The following is a 23,464-nucleotide window of genomic DNA, read 5'->3' on the forward strand; positions in this document are numbered from 1 at the left end:
AATCAATGCAACCAATTCCAGTATTTCTCATTGCCTTAAGCATCAGTGTCGCCGTCTATATCAAATGCACTTCAGACGAAAACACCGGCTTTCCAAGGAAACTGTTGACCAATTCCTGTCGTAGCTCACAATTTCCCTGGGGAAATACCGCATGAAAGTTGGCCCTTTGATACGCATTGCGCTCATAATATCATACCTTCGGTCAAGCAGGGTCAAGCTGTTGCAAAATTACCCCTGTCCTCTGAAGAGCCCATCAGATGGCCATGGCAGAGGTGCGCGCTCATTAGTATTGTATGGACTTACCAGAACGTCATCCCTTAGATTGGATCCACCAATCATAGCACAGCTTGGATTGATCAACAGACACAAGGACAGACTGTGGATGATAAAACAGCTTTAATAGGAATCCAGCTATGTGTTTATGTGTCTGTGGTTTAGATTTAGCACTTGGCTAATGAAGGGATTCTTTTTTGGTGATGTGGATTAGAGAGAAAGAAAGGGAGGAACAGAAAATAAGGCAGATAAGCGAAGTGAACGCTGATTAGAGTAATGGAAGTCATGTTAATCAGAGCGCAACTGCATAAAACTGCTGCATGTTACAGTGCATTAACACACACACTTGCAGAGATAAGATGTTAGTCCTACGTTTCAGTGTCTTGTTCTGCATGGTGGTAACAAATAGAAAACATTACTCAAGGTGTTGCGATTAATATTGTTCTTTGTGTGTGTGTATTTGTTATCCTTCAGATAAACTACTGCATGAGTCACACCAGCTGTGCTGCAGAAACTCACAGATAATGTACCACTATTGCGTCTGCCGGAATAAATTGCTTTTTTGTCAGGTATTCTGTGGCCTTTGTGTTTTTCAACCTGAAACTATATCATATAGATACTGAATATCTTTTCACAAAACACAACTGCAGTGTTGGGTAGTAATCTCCATTATGTAACCTTTACAAAATGTAAGTACTTGTAATTAGATTGCAATTCCCTAAATATAATATAGTAATACATGTGTAATATGTCTAATGCATGTAATTAGATTGTAAGTCCCCAAATATCAAATTGTTGTTCGTTTTCATGTTTACTAATGATTAATTAATGTGTGTGGAGTAGTGTAAATTGGTACTTAATACACTCAAAATGAGATTTTCATCAAAACATGCAATGCATAGTCCAAAAGTAATCAGATTATATTACCTAAAAGTGTAATCTAAATGATTTAATTACTGATCATATTGTTTTGTAATCCGTTATCATTGTCAGATTATGTTTCAGAAGCAATCTACCCATAACTGCACAACTGTTATTTCATAGTGTCATTATAAACAGTATCAGGAGGTGGGCTAAAATATCTTTTTTTTTAATAAATTATCTTTGCAATTATATTAATATTATTATACATGTTATTGTTACAATAAGTGAGTTCACATGCACAATCAAACACCAGTTATAAAATGGCTTGACGCATGTTTCTTTCCTGTGTTGATGTACTTCCTATTGAGACTGAAATTTGGGGGTGGGATTCAAGAAAGGACTTGTGCCTTTTTATTTCAAATGGCCAACACACATTTGTTTATATCACAGCCATGGACTATAATTTGCTTCTAGGTATTGCTATACGGTTGCAAGCTTATTGGTTCGAGGGATATTTTCATTCAGATAATTTTGTTGGACAAAAATTAAGGTGCAAGATGATCAATATTTCTGGTCCATTTTGTCCTGGAAGAGAAAGACTATAACTTTTCAATGTGAGTATCTGCTAAAAGGTTATTATGACAACTTTTAGGGGTACACTTACATCTCGATGACATCAAGATGGGCTCAAAGCTAATTGACAAGGACTTAAAGCGACAAAAGTCTTTAATAAGACAGCAAAGTGTAAGCAGTACTGGGTAGTAATGGATTACATGTAATCTGGATTGTGTAATGAGATTAAAAAGACTAAGTACTTGTTATTAATTAAATTACATTTTAAAATACTCATAAATAGATTACAGTTACTTTTAAATGGATTATATGATTACATGGCAGTAAATTATGCGGATCGGACCACAAAACAGCACCGCGATATGCAGAAAAGGATAGCGAATGTCTTTTATCATGGAAAGCTCATATCAGAATCTGCAAAATACGATCCATTTCATTCCAGGAAAGAAGCATTTCTTCATGTGTCTGTATGCAATACCAGGTAATTCTAAGCAGTTTTCTGCATGCACACATTGAATACATTTTTAAATATAACCTGAAAATCTAATTTAAACACAATTTTGTTTTGATGTTGGATTCTAATAATGAGCTGATATTATGTTGTTTTCAGCAGTATTTTGTTGTGCATGTACAAATGCACTCAATTAAGTTTGCTCCCAGCTGTCTGTCACTGTTGGTTGACAAGTCAATATATTTCAAATGTAAAAATAAGAAGCTGGATTTATTAATTTCGAAATGTAAATAAGTCACTTATTCAATACTGTCAATATTTTCAACAATAGCTTCTGTTATGAGCATGAAGGCATGACTTACACTGAGCATGTGGAAGATTGATTTAGCTATTTTCTCTGCCTAACACTCTTTTTCACACAATTTTTGTGTAAGATTGAATAGCTCACATTTATAAGCACAGAATGCTCACATACAGTTTAGAAATACAAGAAATCCAACAATGCACTATACTGCACAGTTTCTATTTGCTTTTTTGTCAATTTCAGCTTTGTTTTTTTGGGGGAATGGCTGGTTCATTACATTTTGGCTTTAAATTACATGCCATACATATTTATCTTGAGAGTCATAGGTATTCAATTTCAAACTCTTTTTTTTTTTGGGGTAGAAATTATGAGAGTATGATAGTCCAAAAAATGTTACCCATAGTGTATGTGGTCATCTGACATTTATATTAGGTTTTGAGAAAAAAATATATAATGGTCCTTGCATAAGCAAGAATCCCTATTACTATTGTGCATAATTTAAGTCCTCATTCTGTATTCATAAAATGTAAAAATCAAGTTTTTAAATGCTGGAATATTGAATGCTTTTGTGTAAGAAAAAGCTAGATGCAGTGCAACTAATATAAAGAATGCAGCTGTCTTGAGAGGCATTGTTTAAAGGAAGAGTTCACCCAAATGTTTTTTTTTTGATAATTTACTCACCGTCAGGCCATCCAAGATGTAAATGATCTTCTTTCTTCATCAGAACAGGATTTAAGATTTTTAGGAAAGTATCCCAGGTTTTTAGCTTCATCCAATGCAGTTGAATGGACACCAATTTTTGACTGTCCAAAATACACACTTAGTCATCATCAAAGTAATCCACATAACTCCAGCCGATCAAGTAATGCCTTCTGAAGTGAATCGATACATTTGTGTGAAAAACGAATCGCTAATTAAAATGTTTTAATCAGCACTTCAATCCAGTTCTGATGAAGAAAGGTCATATAAGTCATACAAATTTTCATTTTTGGCTGAATTATTCCTTTAACCTGACGTGGCATCTAAAAACTATGGGGCTCCTGCACGAGATGCTGAAAAATCAGATAAATGCAGAACAAGGGTCAAAGATGTCCGTGTAGTGCAGGTTTACATAGAAAATAATCGGAAAGCAGTGCAAATGGAAGCAAAAAAACTAAACAAAACATGCGTTCAGTGTGATCCACCTGTTAGAGTTCTTTGGGTACTCTGTAAATCTCAACATCCCTTATTTTACCATCTCCTCCTGATTTCTGGTAGACTCCAGTATTTTTGCTTTTGACTTTGAAAGCACTGAGAGCATTCCTGCTCTCTCTGGTGAGCCGATGTGTGAAATCCTCACAGAAACGCACACACTTTGACGCATGCTTTTAAGCAAGCAAGGCCAGTGAGGTGTGAGTGGGGCTTCATTTAGCTGTGAGCCACAGGGATGTGGCATGTCAGCTACTCCATATTCCCACTTAATGGATCCTAATAGCAGTCCAGAGTGAAGACGGATGCGGCCTGAGTGGACATCCCTCAAAATGACTGCTGCGCTTTTACCAACAAACATTTTTTCCCTCCATTCATTTAAAACAAAAAAGGGACCTAGACCTGGCGTTCTGCTAATTGCCTCACGGTTGATTTGTCGGTATGGGTGGACATTGACGGAACCTTTCATTTCCTGTCTGGATGTTAAGTACACAAGTGAGCCTCAAAAAGAAAGGCTGAATGCATAAGGTGGATAAACAGAGTCTTATGACAACTCGAGACCAACAAATCAATGAACAGAATTTCAAATTGATTCAATACAGGCATAAAATTTCACCTAGTCTCCTATCCAACACTTTATTAGGTTTAGGGTTTAAGTAGGGGGTTAGACTTTATGGTTTAGTTTTGGGTTAGGGGTTAAACATAGGAAATATCATAATGGCATCATCCATTGGTTCATTTATTTTTCTCTATGGGAATACAAGTCATACATTTCAGACTGATCTCATGAACGTAAAGTGACCATGGCAACATTTTTGCTAATCAAAATGATGTGCCTTATTACACGTTCGGCTGCAGTTTCCTAGTGAAATGTCCAGTGGAGTGAAAAATGGTTTTTAGGGGAATTTTAGATGGTTTTAATGAGTAAAACGTACCTCTGTAACCTAAACCTCACCAAAGGTGTTCTACAACCAAATGAGAGCTAAACAAAACAGGCATCCTTACCCTAAACTAACATGTTAACCTAATCGCTAGTGTCCTAAAATCAAATACGACATGACAAGCAAATTTTCTAGAGCAACCACATAATTTCGTGTTGCTTCTATGCTACTTTCGTCTCACGTGTCAGCTTCCGTGCTTGGCTGGGCTCGAACTGTGAATTTCCTAGTCCAAATTCCAACACTCAATCAGGTAAATTACAGCAGAAGCCAATCTTATTGGAATAAATGTGTAGATGTAAGTGGGTCTTTAATACAAGTGTTGAAATGTATAGTTTTGCAAATTTTGCTTTATAGTAAAAGTGTATCAATATCACAACATAGCAGTGAGTAATAGTGCGAAAAATAAGTGTTTATAAAGTCAGAATCAGCCGTTGTAGTCGTGAGTTGTGTGAAAGTGAATAAAACACAGTTGTTGTTGCACCTCTAGTGTTAATTTCACCAGGAAACTGCAATGACATGTAAAAGTTCTGTCTTAGTTTTATCTTACCCCTTCTCTTTCATTCCTTACAGACAACCACGTAAAAACCCTAGCAACGTGTCTCAAGACTCATGGGATAAAGTCTACCCTCCCGGCGATGTCTTTCAGACCGCCAAAGAGAACCCTCGATACTCCAGTTACCAGGGTTCCCAATCTACCAATGGTTACCTGGGTGCCAGTGCCACAGGCCTGAACGCCCGTGTACTCCTCGAGACCCAAGAGCTGCTGAGACAGGAGCAGAGACGCAAGGAGCAGGAGGCTAAAATTAAACTCCCCACTATGGAGGAGATGCCAACACAGCCCGGAAGCCAAACCACTGTTCCTACCCCACCCAAAGGTCCATATCGACAAGACGTACCCCCATCACCCACCCAACTTGCCCGACTCAACCGTCTACAGACCCCTGAGAAGGGCCGTCCCTTCTACTCCTGAGAAGAGATCAACTGAAAAACTGTATTACAGCAATATGTTGAATGGAGAGAGACAGAGCTATAATATAAAGGCTGCATTGAGGATTCCGGGTAATTTGGTTGGAGGTTAGTTCAAGTGTGTCCAACTTGTTCCTTTTTTATAATTGTATGAAATGGAAATCTTTGCACACACTGAAGAACTTTGTCTGCCATAAACTTCCTGTGTGTGTGTGTGCGTGTGTGTGTGTGTGGAATACATTGATGTTAGTTACTGTGCTTGGTACTCTTGACAATCACATGACAGCCCACCGAGGCTTTGATACATGGCCGTTCCCACAGTATTGTGACCTACATATCATGTTTTTACCAAGTATGTATGCTGAGAACATGTACAGTAGGTGGGTAAAAACTGTCAAGAACATGTCTGGGTCATATTTCATGCAATAATCAAAAAGAGATAAAAAAAATGAAATTCATTATGTGTAAAGAAAATGTAACATATTTTGAGGATCATTCAGAGATTGAGATTGCTTTCATGACAATTAAGCATTTCCACAAAATTCTCATTACTGAAATGTGTGTGGATATTTTACTTTTGAGGTTTTTTTTTTAGGTCATTCCTCAGTGGTGATACTCTTTAGATACCAATTACTGTAATTCCCGCTGTCAGTCAATTAAAACTTTAAAGCGTGATTAATCGCATGATTTTTCATTGTCAGTTTTGATTAATCACAGATTTTGTATGTGCTGAAATCTGACTCTGATATTTAGTTATTTGTTATGAAAGAATACAAAACAATATGTAACAATAATTCTATAATAACATTTTCCAAACAAAACACCTTACACAGTATAAAGATTGAAGTGCATGAAAATTGCACCAATTCAAGAAGGCTGACTAATTTAATGAAATTGTCCCTATAGCTTGAGTTATCCATTGCAATGTGCGACCCTGATTTACTACAGGTTTTGCATGAAAACACGTGCAAACTTTATAGCATGCTCAAAAAATGTCAGAGCTGATCTGCTAATGTAGTCTTCTGAGGATTGTGTCTTTCAGATGCGCAAAATAGCATGTCTTGGGAATTTTTGTGCGTTTCCCTGAAATGAATATGCAATTTAGAGTTGTGCCCTAAAGTGCACAAAATAAAGGCCGTTGTCGATGCAAATGAATTAAATTGCAAACATGTAAACCCCGCAAATTCATTTATGATGGCAGAAAGTCATTTCAGAAACGGAAACTGCAAGAGCAAATGAATACGAATGAAAGGCAGGTATTAATCTGATTCATGATGCTGTTATTGTGGCAAAACAGAAACTTTGAGAATAAAGAAGACATTGAATATCCATTTATGACACGCATTAATGTGATATTAAATTATTTCTCAAACTTTAGGGTTTTAGTTCATTTAGAACTCGAAATTATAACATACTGATCATACAACTCTTTTAACTCTAAGATAAAAATAGCCCACTAACAATTTATGCCCAAATTATGTATTTCGATGTTTTAAACACAGTTTTTTTACTGCAGAAATATTGTGTTAACACATTTATTTCGACAGCTCTAACTGTAACTAACTAACAATATTCCGTTTTTACTATGAGCATATGGGCAGAACAGAGAACGTTAAATATATAAATGCATTTATATCTTGTGTCGACCAATTGCAGACGATTGCCATTGCATTTGCTAGTGGCGCAGAAGTTACACACTTGGGTATCAAATGTTTTTTCAGCATTACAATATTGATAAAAAGAATTTTTTCAGGTTTAAGTAATGCAAATTTTTGTTGTTTTCTTAATGTGTCAATCTAAGAACTCGAGCCATGTAGCTGAACTCAGCATATAGACTTTGACAGGTTTGCGACCCCACAACCTACCGACTCCCCTAGGGAAACCCCTTTTAACCTGTCAAACTTGTTACTCACACCTCACGTGACACTCCTCATTCCCAACTACTTCATAATTGATTCTACCTTCAGCTCTTTCCTCTATTTTGTAGTTAATCTCCCTCGACTAATAAGCTCAACTAGATCTGACCCTGTCTAACAGTGAATCAGTCCAGACCAGGAATGAAGCAATTCCCCTCTTTAAAACTGTATTTGTATGACTTGCTGGAAGAGTGTAGGATGCATTTGAGTATGTGTCGTGTGTGTTTTTTTAAACACAGTAGATGTAGGTGTGAATTTTTATGCTCTGCCTTCATGCAAACCTTCTTTGGTTTTAGGTGTTCTGTTAGAGGCCACATCTGTTCTGCACTTAAATGTTTTATCACACAAGTTTATGGGCATTTGCTTGGACATGTTCCACAATAACACAACAAAGCTCAGGTTACTGCTTACACCCCCATAGGCACAAATATAGTCTAATAACAGTTTAAAGGGAGTTCTCCAAAACGCGCACACCAAGTTATTCAATTCCAGCCCCATATGATTGTCTTTTATTCTTAAAGCACAAAAGTTAATGTTATTAGGGAAAATATCCAAGCTGAAAATTGCAAATTTGTACACATTTTTACCTGGTACATTATAATCGGTTACGAGACATGCGAGAACCAATTATGCTTGACGTCATTGACCCTGTTTAAATGCACTTTAGAAAACGTTTTGTTCCAGGATGTGGAAAAAGTTTTTAACTCTCAAGGAGGAAGCGGGAGACAGCGAATCAAACTCAAAAGGTATTTTTATTTGATCTCACTCAAAAGCTTCAAACTCAGATGTTAGCTTCACTGACACACACAAACACACGTACAGGCTCGGCTCTCTTTCCCCTCCGGCGGTATGGATCGCCTTTTAAATCACTCTCAACTCTCACTGCAAACACAAAACAGCTGTTAGAGGTGATTTCCCACAGGTGCCAACCCTTACTGTACTCACTCTCTCGGCCTCGCTTTCCACAGACGTCTCTCAGCCACGCCCCCATCACCAAACAGGGTTTTTGCAGAAATCGGCGTTCTGAAATGCCATCTAAACGAGAATGCGGTTTCCTTTCACCGCTTAAGGGATTAAGAGAAAGCGGTTTAACACACCTAGGTTTCTCTCAGAGAATGTGGCATATCTGGCCATGTAAACATATAAGAAGTGTTTTCATGGGTTTTTGAAGAGTACACGTGCTTGAACAGACAGGGTAACACACGTCATCAGATGGCCCAATAACAAGTAAACAAAGCAGAAAGACTTCAACATTTCTGGGAGTTCAGTCGGTAAAGCACATCCACAATAAACTATACACATTTATACACATATATAAATATATCAACTGTCCCTAAAAATCCCCACTATTGCAGCGCATTTCCGTTGCAGGTCACAATGAAAGTTAAGGAAACAAACACAGCAACAACTGTGGAAAGCAATGGAGAATAATATAGCAAAATGGTCTTTCACAGATGCCTTGTTTGTTACTTACACGAGCGTCGCAGGTATATTATGTTGCTATGGAGAACGTTGCTCTCTTACCGAGCCGCATAATAAGGAATTATTCAGTCCATGTAAACTTTCTCACTGCGTTCTCGCAATATTCTGCTTTCTGATATCCATATAGATGCACTCATTGACATCAGACATACTGTGATGTGTCATGAGGTGCCAAGTTTGAATGTGCAAAAGTGTGAATGAGATTTGAGAGCTAAAGCAAATACTTACATTTTGGTCTGTTCCTCACACAAAGTTATCGTTTGGCTTCAGAAGACTTGAAACACAGCACATGAGTCATGGAGGGTTTCTTTTTTTGTCCATTTTGGAGCTCAATAGTGTGAATCCCCATCAAGTTTCATTGTATGGTGGAGAGAGGCTTGGACATTTTTCAAAACATCTTCTTTTGTGTTACATGGAAGAAAGAACGTCATACGGGTTTCAGACTTGTTTGCATTTTTTGGGTAAACTATCCCTTTAAATCTAGCTCTCTGTTAATTTAGAAATCACATGAAAAACATAATGTGACTCATATCGTTAATGTATATGTATGTATGTATATATATATATATATATATATATATATATATATATATATATATATATATATATATATACTGTATGTGTTAATGTGTGTGTCTGGGTTTTGCATGGGACTATGTTTTACCAGTGCCTGTAACATGATTCTCTCTTGTCTATGAACTGTATCTTGGCAGTAACTTTAAACACTTGGCCACATTCTCCAGAGCGAAGGCTAAAAGAATGCAATAAGCTCTCACAAAAGGGAACGCCAAGCCCATTGACCAATGTACTCTCCAAGTCTTTTCAAACTAGTTGGAACACAAGTCCGTCTGGCATCTCGTTCTGTCTCGCATCCTTTCATCTTGCAGAAGGCTCAGTATATCTCTGTACACCAAGTAATAAGGCGTAGCTTCCTGCTTTACAAGGGTTTGGTACTTCCTTTATTGATTGTTATTGGTTCTGTGATACGACATGTGCTTCTAGTATGGTATCTACCAATGGCAAAAGTGGTAAAAAAACGTTCCAGGACAGCAGCTGTTTGTTTGTCTTTGGTACTGGCTGCTTATCTATTTTATGTCACATTGTACGCGTAACGTTTTTAAATGGGAAGTGCCTGTGAAGAGGGATGTTTTTACATGTTAATAGTTGACGTGTCACCAAATGCACATATTTCTACATGACATTATTGTTTTCTTTTGACTTTATCTCCTAGTACAACATTCAATTTAATTGTTAAAAGGAAGCTAAGAGTTATCGGCACATTTTTTTGATGTATTTGTACAACCTTTTGTCTTCGATATATGTCATAGGTACATAAGAGTTCCAGTAGCTCTTGTATACAAGGAGCAAATGTTTTTACCCCATGTTTTTACCTGATGTGTCAAAATGTGCACAAAGCTTCTCTGTACATATCAAAACTATATTCAATAAAACATTTCTCCATTCTGTTTACATTAAGTAGTTTGTTTATGTTGATTAGACTGTGAATGGGTCAATGACAAATATTGACATCCATGGTGAGATATATATATATATATATATATATATATATAGTATATATATAATATATAATATATATAATTTTAGATGTGTGTGCCAAGGTCTTGGAAACATATTTTTGACATTCATAATGGAATGTGTTTTGGAAAAATATTTATGGAATTTTCAACAAAAGTTTATTTAATCGTTCTTTTACAACTTTCTTTTAAAATATTTAATATAAATGGTTATTTATTTATTTATTTATTATTTTTATGACATATTTAAATATAATAAAAAATATTGAATAATATTATATATTTTAATATATGATTAGTATTTGTATGTTATTTTATTTGTTTAAATTATTTATTTTTTCAAGAATTTAGTGATCACACAGGATTATATATATATATATATATATTAATAGAATTTACAGTACACATGTACAAAATGTGTGTAGTTTTAGGCATCGTAACTGATTACCATTTCTTTTAAGTTTTATGTGTCTTTTTGCCTTAACTGTGTGGCGGGGTGAGCAAGAGACAGACACAGTGGGTGTGGTGTCAAGCCTCAATGAGGCATTTATTAGAAATAATAATAAACCAAAAAAATCATAAATGGGGAAAATAGTTTCCAAGGGGAATGGTGTTCAAAACAAAGGGGAATCTGGCATCCTCACTGTTAAATGCGGCACTGTGAATGTCGGGATGTGTCCAAGGAATGGCCCAGGCTTGAGTGGGGTCCGACGGCTGCACGCGCTCCCCTCCTGGGTCCGTGGCGTGTGGGGTGGCGGCATCCTTGGCAGCCTGTCTTCCCATGCCTGTGGGAGGTGATAGGGAAAGGCGGACCGGCCTCTATCCCATTGGCCGCCTCAAATCCTGTCCTCCCTGGTGACACATCTAAATCATGCCGGTGGTCTGAGGAGCAGGTCCGGCAACTCATCTAACCTGGCCGAAGCCTCCCCGCTCTGGTTCTGGGAATGCGAGGATGCCAATATGTGCACACATGGACAATAGAAGCCAGCTCCCCGAGAAGAAGCATGATCTACATTTACCGTATTTGGCAGCGGTGACGTGCCAAAGTGTAAAAAGCTCTTCGTACAGGGCAATGGAGGAGTCAGGAGACAGCGAAGCAGGTTCAAGGTCAGTCTTTAAATTCGCCAACACACAAACACAATCAATGGTCACCGTCAGAATAAAAAATAAGGAATAACAAAGGGAAACACTAAGCTTGTAAGTCACTCTCTCTCTCCCTCTTTGGACACTCAGCGTGCCTTTTATGTCTCCCTCCGCATCACTATAACAAGAGTGTTAGGGTTAATTATGAACCAGGTGACAAGCCTTACCGCTCTCTCGCTCCCGCTGACGACACATGACCACGTCCCCATGCCACACAAAGCTTACTAACTATGGACCTCTTCTCTCTCCTGTCCACTCCTGTCGTGAGCCTGGATGATGATATCATTTTAATAACATTAACTTTCTGTAACAGGGGGGGGTTTAAATGGGAAAAGAGAAAGTTAGCAGAGCTCGACGTTCACCTGTCCGAACCTTCCATGGCGCCAAGCCACCGGTAAACGCTTATTAAATGCCACTTACACTTCACTGTGACTGAGAGGCCGTCGACAAGTTTTCTCCGTCCCACTCCAGGCTTTTAATCTTACCAGCAAACACAATGAAGAAAACGTCACTGTATTTTTCCATCTGTGCCATCTCTGCACACACTCATGCCTGCATTCTCCACCACTGTGGCGGGGTGAGCAAGAGACAGACACAGTGGGTGTAGCATCAAGCCTTGGAGAGGCATTTATTAGAAATAATAATAAACATAAAATATTCAGAAGTAGGTAAAATAATATCCAGGGATAAGGGTGTTCAAAACAAAGGGGCATCTGGGATACTTGTGGTGAAACAGGGCTCTGTGTAGGTCAGGGATGTGTCCAAGGAATGGCCCAGATCTGAGCGGGGTCCAATGGCCGCATGCACTCCCCTCCTCGTCTGTGGAATGTGGGGCGGCAGCGTCCTTGGCGGGCCGTCTTCCCAGGCCTGCGGCAGGTTAGAGGAGATGACGGTCCAGCTTTTAGCCCGTCGGCCGCAATGCGTGCTGTCCTCCGAGTAACGGGTTTGGCAACGCATCTAACTCCGCCAAACCCTCCCCGTTCTTGTACTGGCCGTGCAAGGATACCAGTGTGTGCACTGATAATAGAAGCCAGCTCCCCGAGAAGAGGAGCACTCTACGTTTAATTGGCAGCGATGACAAGGCCAAACACACATCAGGTGTGACTCGCTCCAACCTGCTGCCCAAACAAGACTTCCTAACTATGCACCTCTTCTCTCTCCTGCCCACACCTGTCATGAGCCTGGCTGAAGGACGGCCCTCAGAGGCGGGGCGCAATGATGACGTAAAATTTTTTTACGTATTTATACGTAAAATTATAGAAGAATTAGAAACATTTATTTTATAATAGTTTGGACTATTGTAGCATGTCTCGCCACTGGTCACTTCTAAAAGAAATGATATGTAGGCCTAAACTAACTATTAATAGGGCCAGAGTAAATAAATTAGTGTCACGTCATTGAACCAAATACGTTTTAATACTCTATATTTGATAGGTTTGAACTAAACAGGTTAAAGTATATAAATTGCATAAAGCAAACATAGGAAAAAAGTTACAAATGTATCACTGATTATCTCTTTGGGAAACTTTGCGGATTGTGTCAATGGAGGTAAAGTTAAAAAATGCAGGATGCTGAGCAGGAAATAATTTAACCTTTTTAACCTTGGTCTGGTGAGCAAATTTTCAGGAGTAGAAAAGAACAGAAAACGTGAAAGGAAGAAATTTGCATCCTTTCCCTCCCTCACTTTAGTCTATTTCTGATCTCATATATCACATTAATGGTGGTTATGACATGGCTGGCAAGTGTTCTAATGGGAAGTGTAATGACTGTGATGGTGATAAAGACAATGCTGAAATTTATGTATTTCAGGTCAGGGGGAGAGCTTTGGGAATGTTGGCTCTCACCCTGTTTCTAATAGAATCTGCCAAGAGTTGCTCTTTTGGAGAAAGGGAGGCCTTCTGAAAAGATTCATCTGTTTGAGTCTGTAGAGGTGTGTGTGTGTGCATACTGTGTGTGTGTGAGAGAGAGAGAGAAAGAGAGAGAGAGAAAGAGAGAGAGAGTCATGTGTCAAAGAAAACTTGAAGGAAATCAGTATGGTTAAATCAAGCTTCAGTGGAACATTGGAGTAAGGGAGAACATAACGTGTACCAGCCCAGTAGGGTAACCAGTGTGGGGTTCATGTGCAGAGAACATCCAGTCACAGTGACTCAGAGCCTACGTGAGAGCAACAATGTATAAACCTCAGAAATATTGTTGCCTCTGAATGACCCTGTTCCACACAACATGCTCTGCTGTCAGAGAGATTACTCATTTCTGTGAACCACTGATGCTCACCTCTGTGTTTCAGGCACTTTTATTGTTTTGACACACAATCTGTAGAATTGATATTATTCCATGACAGATTGCAACATGCTAAAATGTGGTTGTTTCTTTTTGAATGAGACTTCATTGCCTTAATGGAGAGGAACATTTGTTGCTATGAAAAACTTTAGTTTCACTCTGTTCCTCACACAAAGCCAGTATATGGCCTCAGAATTTTGGAATGCAGTATGACTCATTTAGAACTGTTTTTACTATGAGAATTGCCATTTTACTGTATTAATTACCTTTGATTTAATTGTTGAGATGATGGTAGGATGAAGGTTGTGGAGGGGTTAGGGGATATCAAATATCTATATAATAGTGTAATATAACTAAAATCATTTTGATTTTAAACGTTTCTTCATATTACGTGTTTTAATTTTTTAAAAGTGGTTAGTTATAGGGGTAGGGTTTGGGTTGTTAATTATTTTGGTGAAGGGGCCACATCAGGCTTTAAGTAGTGCATATGGGGCCACATTGGATTCCTTTATAGATACAATGCTCCGCTTTGGTTTTTGTATCTTTTAAGCCCAGAAATATTGGGATATCAATTTTCTGAAGTGTACGTATATGTGACTAATGGGACTATTTTTATTGCTCTACAATGATAGATACTTTTCTATCAGGCATTAAAAAACTGAATAAAGGCTGAGCTTATTATAAATTGCCATCTCTTCTTTCTCTTCTCTCTTTTTAAATGTATAAATCAATTTAACACTCTCTACATCAGGGGTCTGTTTTAATAAAAAAATGGAATGTTTGCGAGCAAGTTTACTTATTTTATTCTCATGCATGTCTCGTCAATGGTTTGACATTCCATATAGCATACAACTGAATAAACCAGGCAGCATGACTAAGACAAATGTTTACTGCAAGATTGTTAGATTAAAATACAGGTGTGAGGGACTTCAACATATCTAAATTACACAAATAAAATAACATATATATATATATATACATATTTGTCTCTCGCTTACTTATGCTTGCGTGTCTGTAACTACATTTCTATCCAAGGATTTTTTGCGGAAAAAGTTTTAGCGCATCAAAATAAAGCTAATGGAAACAAATGTTGACATGATATTTTTCTGTTTAACTCAAGCAGATAAACTCTATATCAATACATCAAATGTCATGGAAAAATGGTTTGGAAACACTTTTTGTCGATGAAATTGGCATACACGCAAAATTGTAGTGTAGCATGACAGAGTTTGCCCCAATCGTTAGCCTGTGTTATCATGACGACAGTATTGAAAGCCAACTTATTGTACTTGATTATGGATTGATCTTTATGGCATATAGAGCCGATCTCCAAACGTGACACTTCCAGGAGTGCCAACACAAATGTCTTGTGCACATTGAACAAATGAATAGCCACTGTTTACGATTCATTTAATCGCAGTATCCATCCGTTTATTTATTAAAGTTTCTTTTCCACACCATTCAAAATAATAGACGGCAGTCACGGAAATAGCCCAAAGTACAAAAAACATGTAATTTCTGTGCATAAAGATGTTTTAGAGTAAAGAATAAATGCCTATTTAGACCTATATTTTCTTTTCTCAAACTTAAATTAGCTTTACCCTGTAGATGAAAAATCAGCTGAATGACGTTCTCAGAATGCTTTGCACTTTTTTCAAGACTATAAACTATCGGAACTATTTGTCCAACGCTGAGTTCACTTTCAGGAAACAAGCTTTTAAACATTTTAAAACATTTAAATATTTTAAATCTAACCCCCTTTACCTCGGATCGCATTTGAGGCTTCTTCAGAAAATGTAAATTAGCATTTTGAAGCTAAAATAAATTTGACTAAGACAAATTAGGTCCCACTGCAAGATAACTGAAATATCTAATGAAAAAAAAAATGCTTTTAGGATAAATGAGCCAAGGGCCACATTAAACCTTGTGGAGGGCTGGACCTGGCCTGCAGACCGTAAGTTGCCCAGGTCAGGTTGTTTCTCACCAAAATGTATTATGAAAACAAAATTTGATGACACGTGTAGGTCATTTTTTAAGCTTTAGAGTGCGGCACTATCACTTGCGTTCTGGATAAGAAAGAAAGTCATACAGATTTGGAACAACATTAGGGTGGGTCAACTATGACAACATTTTCATTTTTTGGGTGAACTATCCCTTTAAGCAGCTTCCTTCACTGACTCTTTGTTCAATCCCTTTTTGTACCCTATTAATGGAAAGTACGTTTAAAGTGTTTTCATTTTATACCATATTTCATATTTATGTACATATCTGATTTCTATTCTCTGACACAATGAGAATTTCACAACAATGTTCAATCCCACATGACAATATAGCTTTATGTTGATACTCCAGTCACCACAAATATCAGCATGCATACATAACAATTTGAAGTTACATCCCATTGTGATGCACAAGTTCAGCAACAATGCACATCAGCAACACAAATCTGCATGTTGCCATGGTTATATGCCATTTTATTCCAATTGTTCTACAGTATTCTCCCCACGAAGTGTAATATCCCTTGCGTCCTCTTGATTCCTACTTTTTTCTTTTGATTTTCTCCCCCTTTTCTCCCAATCTGTAATGCCCAATTCCCAATGTACTCTAAGTCCTCGTGGTGGCATAGTGACTTGACTCAATCTGGGTGACAGAGGACAAATCTCAGTTGCCTCCGTGTCTGAGACCGTCAATCCGCGCATCTTATCACATTGCTTGTTGAGTGAGTTATTGCAGAGATATAGCGCGTGTGGAGGCTTCACGCCATCCACCGCGGCATCCACGCACAACTCACCACGCGCCCCACCAAGAGTGAACCACATTATTGCAATCAATAGGAAGTTACCCCATGTGACTCCACCCTCCCTAGCAACCGGGCTAATTTGGTTGCTTAGGAGACCCCACTGGAGTCACTCAGCACACCCTGGGATTCAAACTAGTGAGCTCCAGAGGTGGTAGCCGGTGTCTTTACCACTGAGCTTCCCAGGCCCCCGATTCCTGCTTTTTATAGAGCATGTATCTAGAGGTGGGTGACCCTTTGGGGACCATAAAGGTGCCTGGAGCTCCAAGATTCTTTGTTGTTATTCACACCGTAGTGTTTATGTGGTGAGTTTAAACCGCCTTTCCACACCGGCCCCATAACATCCAATAAACCTCTGTGGTCTGTGTAATCAATAGCAGACTATGCTGTCAATATGAGGATTTGATTTCACATGTATATTCTGGGGCCTTAATCTGAGGTCTCCTCAGAGGCCGCTTTGGTTGTAGTGTAAGTGCACTGATATGAAAAGCAGATGCGTCAGTACGGCTAATGGCCCACATGTTCCTCGCTCACTTTCTTCTTTTCCTTTGTTTCAGTTCTGTTCTGCCAACTCCATCCCCTCTCATTGAGTCCTGTCTTTATGGGGTCACAGGGTAAGTCGTGAGTCACCTGTTTTGGTTTGAGCAACCTGTTCAGGGCTGTCTAGAGCTCGCGTGAGGATCCAGAGGGGAGAAACGGGGCCTGTTGTGCGGGAAGAGTCACTCGTAAATCTTCGGAAAGTCATGTCCACCTTTACCCTAACACCCACTGTCTACAGTTCATACAGTTGCAGGAAAAGTACCCAGCTGAAAAGACCAGTTTAGATCATATTGAGTTTCCATGCTGGTCCAAGATGGTTTCTGCTGGTTTGGGAATGGTTTGTCGTTCACCAACAGCATGGTCTTTCTGAAAAATGCTGGTTGACCAAAAGAGGTTTCCTGATTAAAGGTATGTTCCAAGTTCATTGTTCAAATTGAATGTTTTATTCATGATAATGAAACCCTGGTTTACACTCTTTGGTAAGTTGTTAGTAAGTTAAAGGGTTAGTTCACCCAAAAATTACAATTATCTCATCATTTACTCACCCGCATGCCATAAAAGATATGTATGACTTTCTTTAATCTGCTGGACACAAACAAAGATTTTTAAAAGAATATTCATCCAATGTTAGTAAATGGGTGCCAAAATTTTGCAGCTCCGCTATCCACATAAGGACAACATAAAAGTACTCCAGACGACTTTGGTGATTAAATATATATCTTCAGTAGTTATGTGATAGGTGTGGGTGAGAAACAGATCAATATTTAAGTCATTTTCTTTTACTATAAATTCTCCTACCTCCTCAGTCAATCTCCACTTTACTTTTTTCTTCTTCTGTTTAGGGTGATTCATTTTCTTCATGCATATCGCCCCCTACTGGGCAGGGAGGAGAATTTATGGTAATAAAATTCTTACAAATATAACTGTTTTCACCCACACCTATCATATCTTGTCTGGAGATATTGATTGAACCTCTGGAGTCATATCAATTCATTGTATGTAGCCTTTGGAGCTTCAAAATTATGGCACCCATTCACTTGCATTGTGAGGAACAACAGAGCTGAAAAATTATTCTATTTGTTTGTCTTCTGCACAAGAAAGAAAGTCATACATATCTGGGATGCCAGGATGGTGAGTAAATCATTAATTTATTGGTGAACTATCCCCTTATGCTTTGTTACAACCGCTTTTTTCTTCAATAAACAAGGGGCGAGTTGAAATATTTTTTTGCTGTAATCAAAGTTATGTCACATATTCTGTTAAACTTAACTTGTGTTAAATCCGGGACATTCCTTTAGAGATAGATCACCCACAATTATAATATTGTCATATTTTTTTCTAACATTATTTACTCCTCGAGCAGTCAAATGAAATGAAATGGCAGCTATATCGATATCATCAAACCTCATTTGTTTTCATCTTAAATCATGGTGAAACATCACAACGTCATGTCAAACATTTAGTCACGAGTCGCACTCTTATGAAACTTGCTGTAAACTTGCCGCAAATTCGCCACTCATTATTTTCAAATGCAAATGAGCTTTGTGGCAAACTCTTCATTGTCGCTCAGGTTTGCTGTAAGTTCACCACTACTGGTGAAGAGCTGCAAACTTCTGGCAAACATTTTTTTTCAAGCTCATTTGCATGTAAAAATAATGAGTGGGAAATTTGCGGCAAGTTGCAGCAGGTTTGCCAGTACTCTGGATTTTTTGTAAGGTTGATGAGAACCAATGAGGTTTGATGTTATTAATGTAGCTGCCATAATTTAATTAAGCTCTTTACCTTATTAACATGATTTGAGAGTAATAGATAGATTTGTTCTGTTCATCGCACAAAGAGACTGTACAAACCGATCTTACTGTGACAACTGCTGAAATTGGTCTGTGTTTACAAAAATGTGAACTATTGCCCCAGTGGTCAAAGCTGGAATTGCTATTGAATATATCCACACTTGGAAGCTCTGATTTCCGGGTGAAATGTCCAGTGTGGCATCATAATTATTTTTTACATTTTTTTTATATATATTGTAAATTATATAATGCTACCAACATTAATGTATATTTGATTAATAATACTCTGTAACCCAAACCCCAAAATTAGACTTAAAAAAAAAAAAAAAAATATATATATATATATATATATATATATATATATATATATATATATATATATATATATATATATATATATATATATATATATATATAATCTTAGAGTAAAAAATGCAACCTCTGAATCAAGCTTTTCATGGATTAGATTACTTCCTGGTTTCCACAGGATTAGAACCTGTTTCTCAAAGGTTGTTCATGAAACATGCTTTCAGAAGCGCCACATGAAAAGGTAAATATATTTTAATTGATGTTAAAATGTCTGATGGGAGACTGTGCTTTTCAATAACTCTGTAAAATACATTCAGTTGCAACATGTGGACTTCTCATGTTGGTTCATATCTATTTAGACGACTTGGAATATAGTGTAAGAGTCATATTGATAATTTTAACTGTAATGTTATGGTCTGTTTCTGTCCTTATTTCACTATTAACTTATATTGCAAATAAACAATCAAAACATGTTTTGGAAATGCACCTTTTGTGTTCCGTGAAAGAAAGAAAGTCATATGGGTTTGAAATTACATTAAGGAATAAATGATGACAAAGTTTTCATTTTTGGGTAAAGTTTTGCTTTAAAAGGTAATTTTAGGGTAATTTTGTCTGTGTTGCTGTGAGGGTGTGCAGTAGACAGGGCGAGAAGAAGGGGTTGCACACAATGAACTTTGTAAAGGAGAGTACGAAGACTGCCAGAGGGTCCATAGAGAAAGGAAGACTGCACACATATAGGCTGCATCCCACAGATAAGGATTGGAGCTGGGTCCCTCTTCTTCTCCCCTGCCAAATGCACTGTGAAATTGTAGCAAAAATGTCAGTGATGTTAACCTCCACGTTTAGCCTCACTCCTGGCCTAGTTATATATCTGTCCTTCCCAGACATCTGCGGGTCTCAGGAAGTCAATGTAGACCAGTACTAGAGCCAAAAAGGGGCCAAAGTACCCAATGGTCCACAAACAGTTGTTCTATGCTCATGTCACTGTATGTGTAAATTTAGAGGAAAACTTGACAAAGCTTTTCCTAATAGATATCTACACTCCGTGAAAGCAATGATTCTACTCTTTGTAGCACACTGCAGTCTTAAGCCATCTTGATATTGGTAAGGTAGATATTGGTAATTAATTGATAATGTAGCCAATATCTATTGGAATAGATATTGGCTTCCTTTATTGTATAGTTTATATAGAAATCTGTAAAAGTTGTTATTTTCAGTTAGTGAATAAACCTTTAATCCCAGAAACTGTTTGGATAAAACTGCAACCACCAGCCAGTTTTGATGGCATGGTCTCAAATGTAGATGTGATCCAGTTTCCAAACGGCCAACAGTTAATTCATTTCAGGGCTTAAATGGACAGAGCCAAATGAGGGATTGTTGTTTGACCTGTTTTTTCAGGCAAACGTCTTGTTTGGCACTGGCTTTTGGCTAACAGTGAAATCCTCTTCTGGGGTTTCCTATTAAATCCCATGTCTTTGTTCTACAGGATGTGTAATTACTGCTGTCCTCAAAAGCTATGATGTCATTTTGACCTAATAAAGATTCCTTTTTTGTTTAGCATATGTCTAGCTAGTTTTTGGTAGGGTATATGGGTGAGGACAGGTCTGACATGATGCTGGATAAATCTCCATTAAAACCAATGTGAATATTAAATGAAACTATAAGAGTTTGGATTTTGAAGTAGACCTTTTGTCCTCAAAACCGAGATATTTGGCTCTCCTCAACTAATATCACACTCAAGTGTTTCAGACCACAAAGAGAGACTTGTGATAGGACCACACACGTGGAGAGCCTTCAATTTGAACTTACTGTCTTTTTTTTATCCAGGTTTAAATTTCATATTTAATTTAAAATATGTACAGTAAATATTTTTTTCATCCGAACAACCTTGTGGTTTTAAAAGGCAGCCCATTATCCTTATCTTAACGTATGACTGTCTTTAATATGTTGAGAAGAACACTGTTTGTTTTGTTGTTTGGATGTGGAGTACTGCACATTTTGGACTCTTTTGAAATGTAAATGCTTTCTTTGAACTACGCTAAATAACAAATGAATGTGAAATCTACAGCATGTTTTGTTCTTGCATTGAGGGATTTCTTGTTTTTGCTTCTTATAAAAAAGAAGAAAAATTGATCAACAGAATATTGCACTCAATTATTCTCATTCAGTGCAGTCAATAATTAGATTATTTTCTTTAATTAAAGTATGTTAACACTGTACACAAAGTAATATAAAACTCATAATCCAGCAACATTTAAAAAAAGCAGTCAAAGCACATTTTTATTCAGTTAAATTGAAAAGATCTTAAGTTGTTTTTGTCATTGTTGTTTTTCATATTCAACGTTTATTACAATTCAGTCAAATTCCCTTCTTGTCACTGTTCAAATGTACATCACTATTGTCACATTTAATGTGCTTTGAATTTTGACATTTAGAATGATTCTTTTAGACATACATTTTTTGCTAATATCTCACCCCTGCTTTTGGAAATAAAGCTTGTCTGTTTTGAAGCTGGGGTAGTTATACATTAATATATGCAAGCAGATGTGAAGGCACATTCTTTTCTGTGACATAATAAAGGAATTAAAAAGATCAACCTAAGTCATGTTGAGAAATCCCATAATCTGAATCTACTGAACATTCCAACATAATCTCTCTTGTTGCTGTCTATGATCTCTGCCTGGTGTGGAATTAGTCCTCTGAACTTTACTGAAGGTCTTGGTTTTAGGAGGTCTTGTTCACTGGGGCAGAAGGGGGAGGTCTTGGAGGAGGCTTTGCTCAGGAATGTGCTGCTTTGAAAATGTATGTTCATTAATGCTGTTTAAAATTAATTGCTCTCCCATTGTGCGAGCAACTTCCGAGACACTGGTTCTGGTCCCATGGAAACTAGGAAGTCATCATGTTTACATAAACAATGGTGAGCATGATTCGGAGCTTGCGTTTTAGCTCTAAGATTACAGTTTTACTTTAACCCTCCTGTTACCCTCAAATCAGATAACATTTTTTACCCACTGGGGTCAATTTGACCCCAGTAATTTAAACCTCCAGAATATGATTTTTTTTTTACAAAGGTTTGTGTCTCAGGTAATTTATGTCTTTGTTGACTTCTTAAGTAACCTTTTAAATTGACATCCACCCACCACCCCCCTCCCCACCCCTTATACATCCAGAATACCCATTGCACGTATATGGACAAATTTACAAATCACCATAAAATCTTACTGATTAACCTAAAATTAGAAAAGTATATATATTTTTGGTGTTTTATTTGTTTTATAATATTTCTTAATAAGTATAGATTTTTGTAATCTATAACATTTGGAAAGAAAAACTATTTATTTTATCAAGGATAGTAACACGAGTTATGTTTGGGGTCAATTTGACCCCGGGAAAAACGAACACAATTTCAAACATTTAGAAGGATTTTCGTCTGCCCTGTTGTGTTTCTTTGTCATCAAAGCGTATGACACGGGAGAAAACATGGAATGTCTTTAGAGACATGGTGGCTGGAAATATTGCCCTTCCAGTGTCAGCATTCCAAAGGCTTGCTGTTGCTTCTCCTTTTGACTTGTAGACTCCTGCCAAAATGAGCAACCCAATGTAGGCTTGCAAGTCAGTCACATCAAAGTCTTTCCAACCTTCCCCATACACACGCCTTCCCTCTAAGTTTGTCATTTCAAGTACATCCTTTTCAATTGATGGTGTGATGAAAAGATCATCACACCATCTGATTTTATATCTTGGACATGGCTGACAGCATATCTAGTGGGCCCTGGAACCATTTTGATGACATTAGCAGCACTAAGTCTACCCTGTCGTTCAGGTGGTGAACGGGACCATGATAACTTTCCATTTTTGGAAGGTAATGGGTTTGTGGGTGGTTGAGAGACAACAGGAGGGTCAACATTAGGAGTATCATTCTCATCTGAGGAGGATGCCTCATAATCAGGGTCCTTCTCAATATTATCATCGGTCTCAGACACATTCTCCTCTGTCACTTTCACTGTCAAAAAACTGTGACAAAATCTCATAGACAGAAAATCTTTGCTTAGATGTCATTTTCAAATGAGAGAGATGGAGAACATAGAGAGCACACAGAGCACAAAGAGAAA

The 23,464-nt window shown here is 37.6% G+C and overlaps 1 protein-coding gene across 3 annotated transcripts in view; it reads left to right on the forward strand.

Annotated features, from left to right (window-relative positions):
* LOC127635303 (partitioning defective 3 homolog) overlaps positions 1-10,415 on the forward strand; it is a 605,753-nt gene extending 595,338 nt beyond the window's left edge. For all 3 annotated transcript variants that reach the window (XM_052115228.1, XM_052115230.1, XM_052115229.1), the window contains one exon: positions 5,165-10,415. In XM_052115228.1, the coding sequence (XP_051971188.1) occupies positions 5,165-5,564 (400 nt within the window). In that variant the 3' untranslated portion in view covers positions 5,565-10,415. The remainder of the gene's footprint in view (positions 1-5,164) is intronic.
* Positions 10,416-23,464: the final 13,049 nt, after the last annotated feature.

Source organism: Xyrauchen texanus, chromosome 42 (assembly GCF_025860055.1).
Source record: "Xyrauchen texanus isolate HMW12.3.18 chromosome 42, RBS_HiC_50CHRs, whole genome shotgun sequence".
In the NCBI taxonomy this organism is placed as follows: Eukaryota; Metazoa; Chordata; class Actinopteri; order Cypriniformes; family Catostomidae; genus Xyrauchen; species Xyrauchen texanus.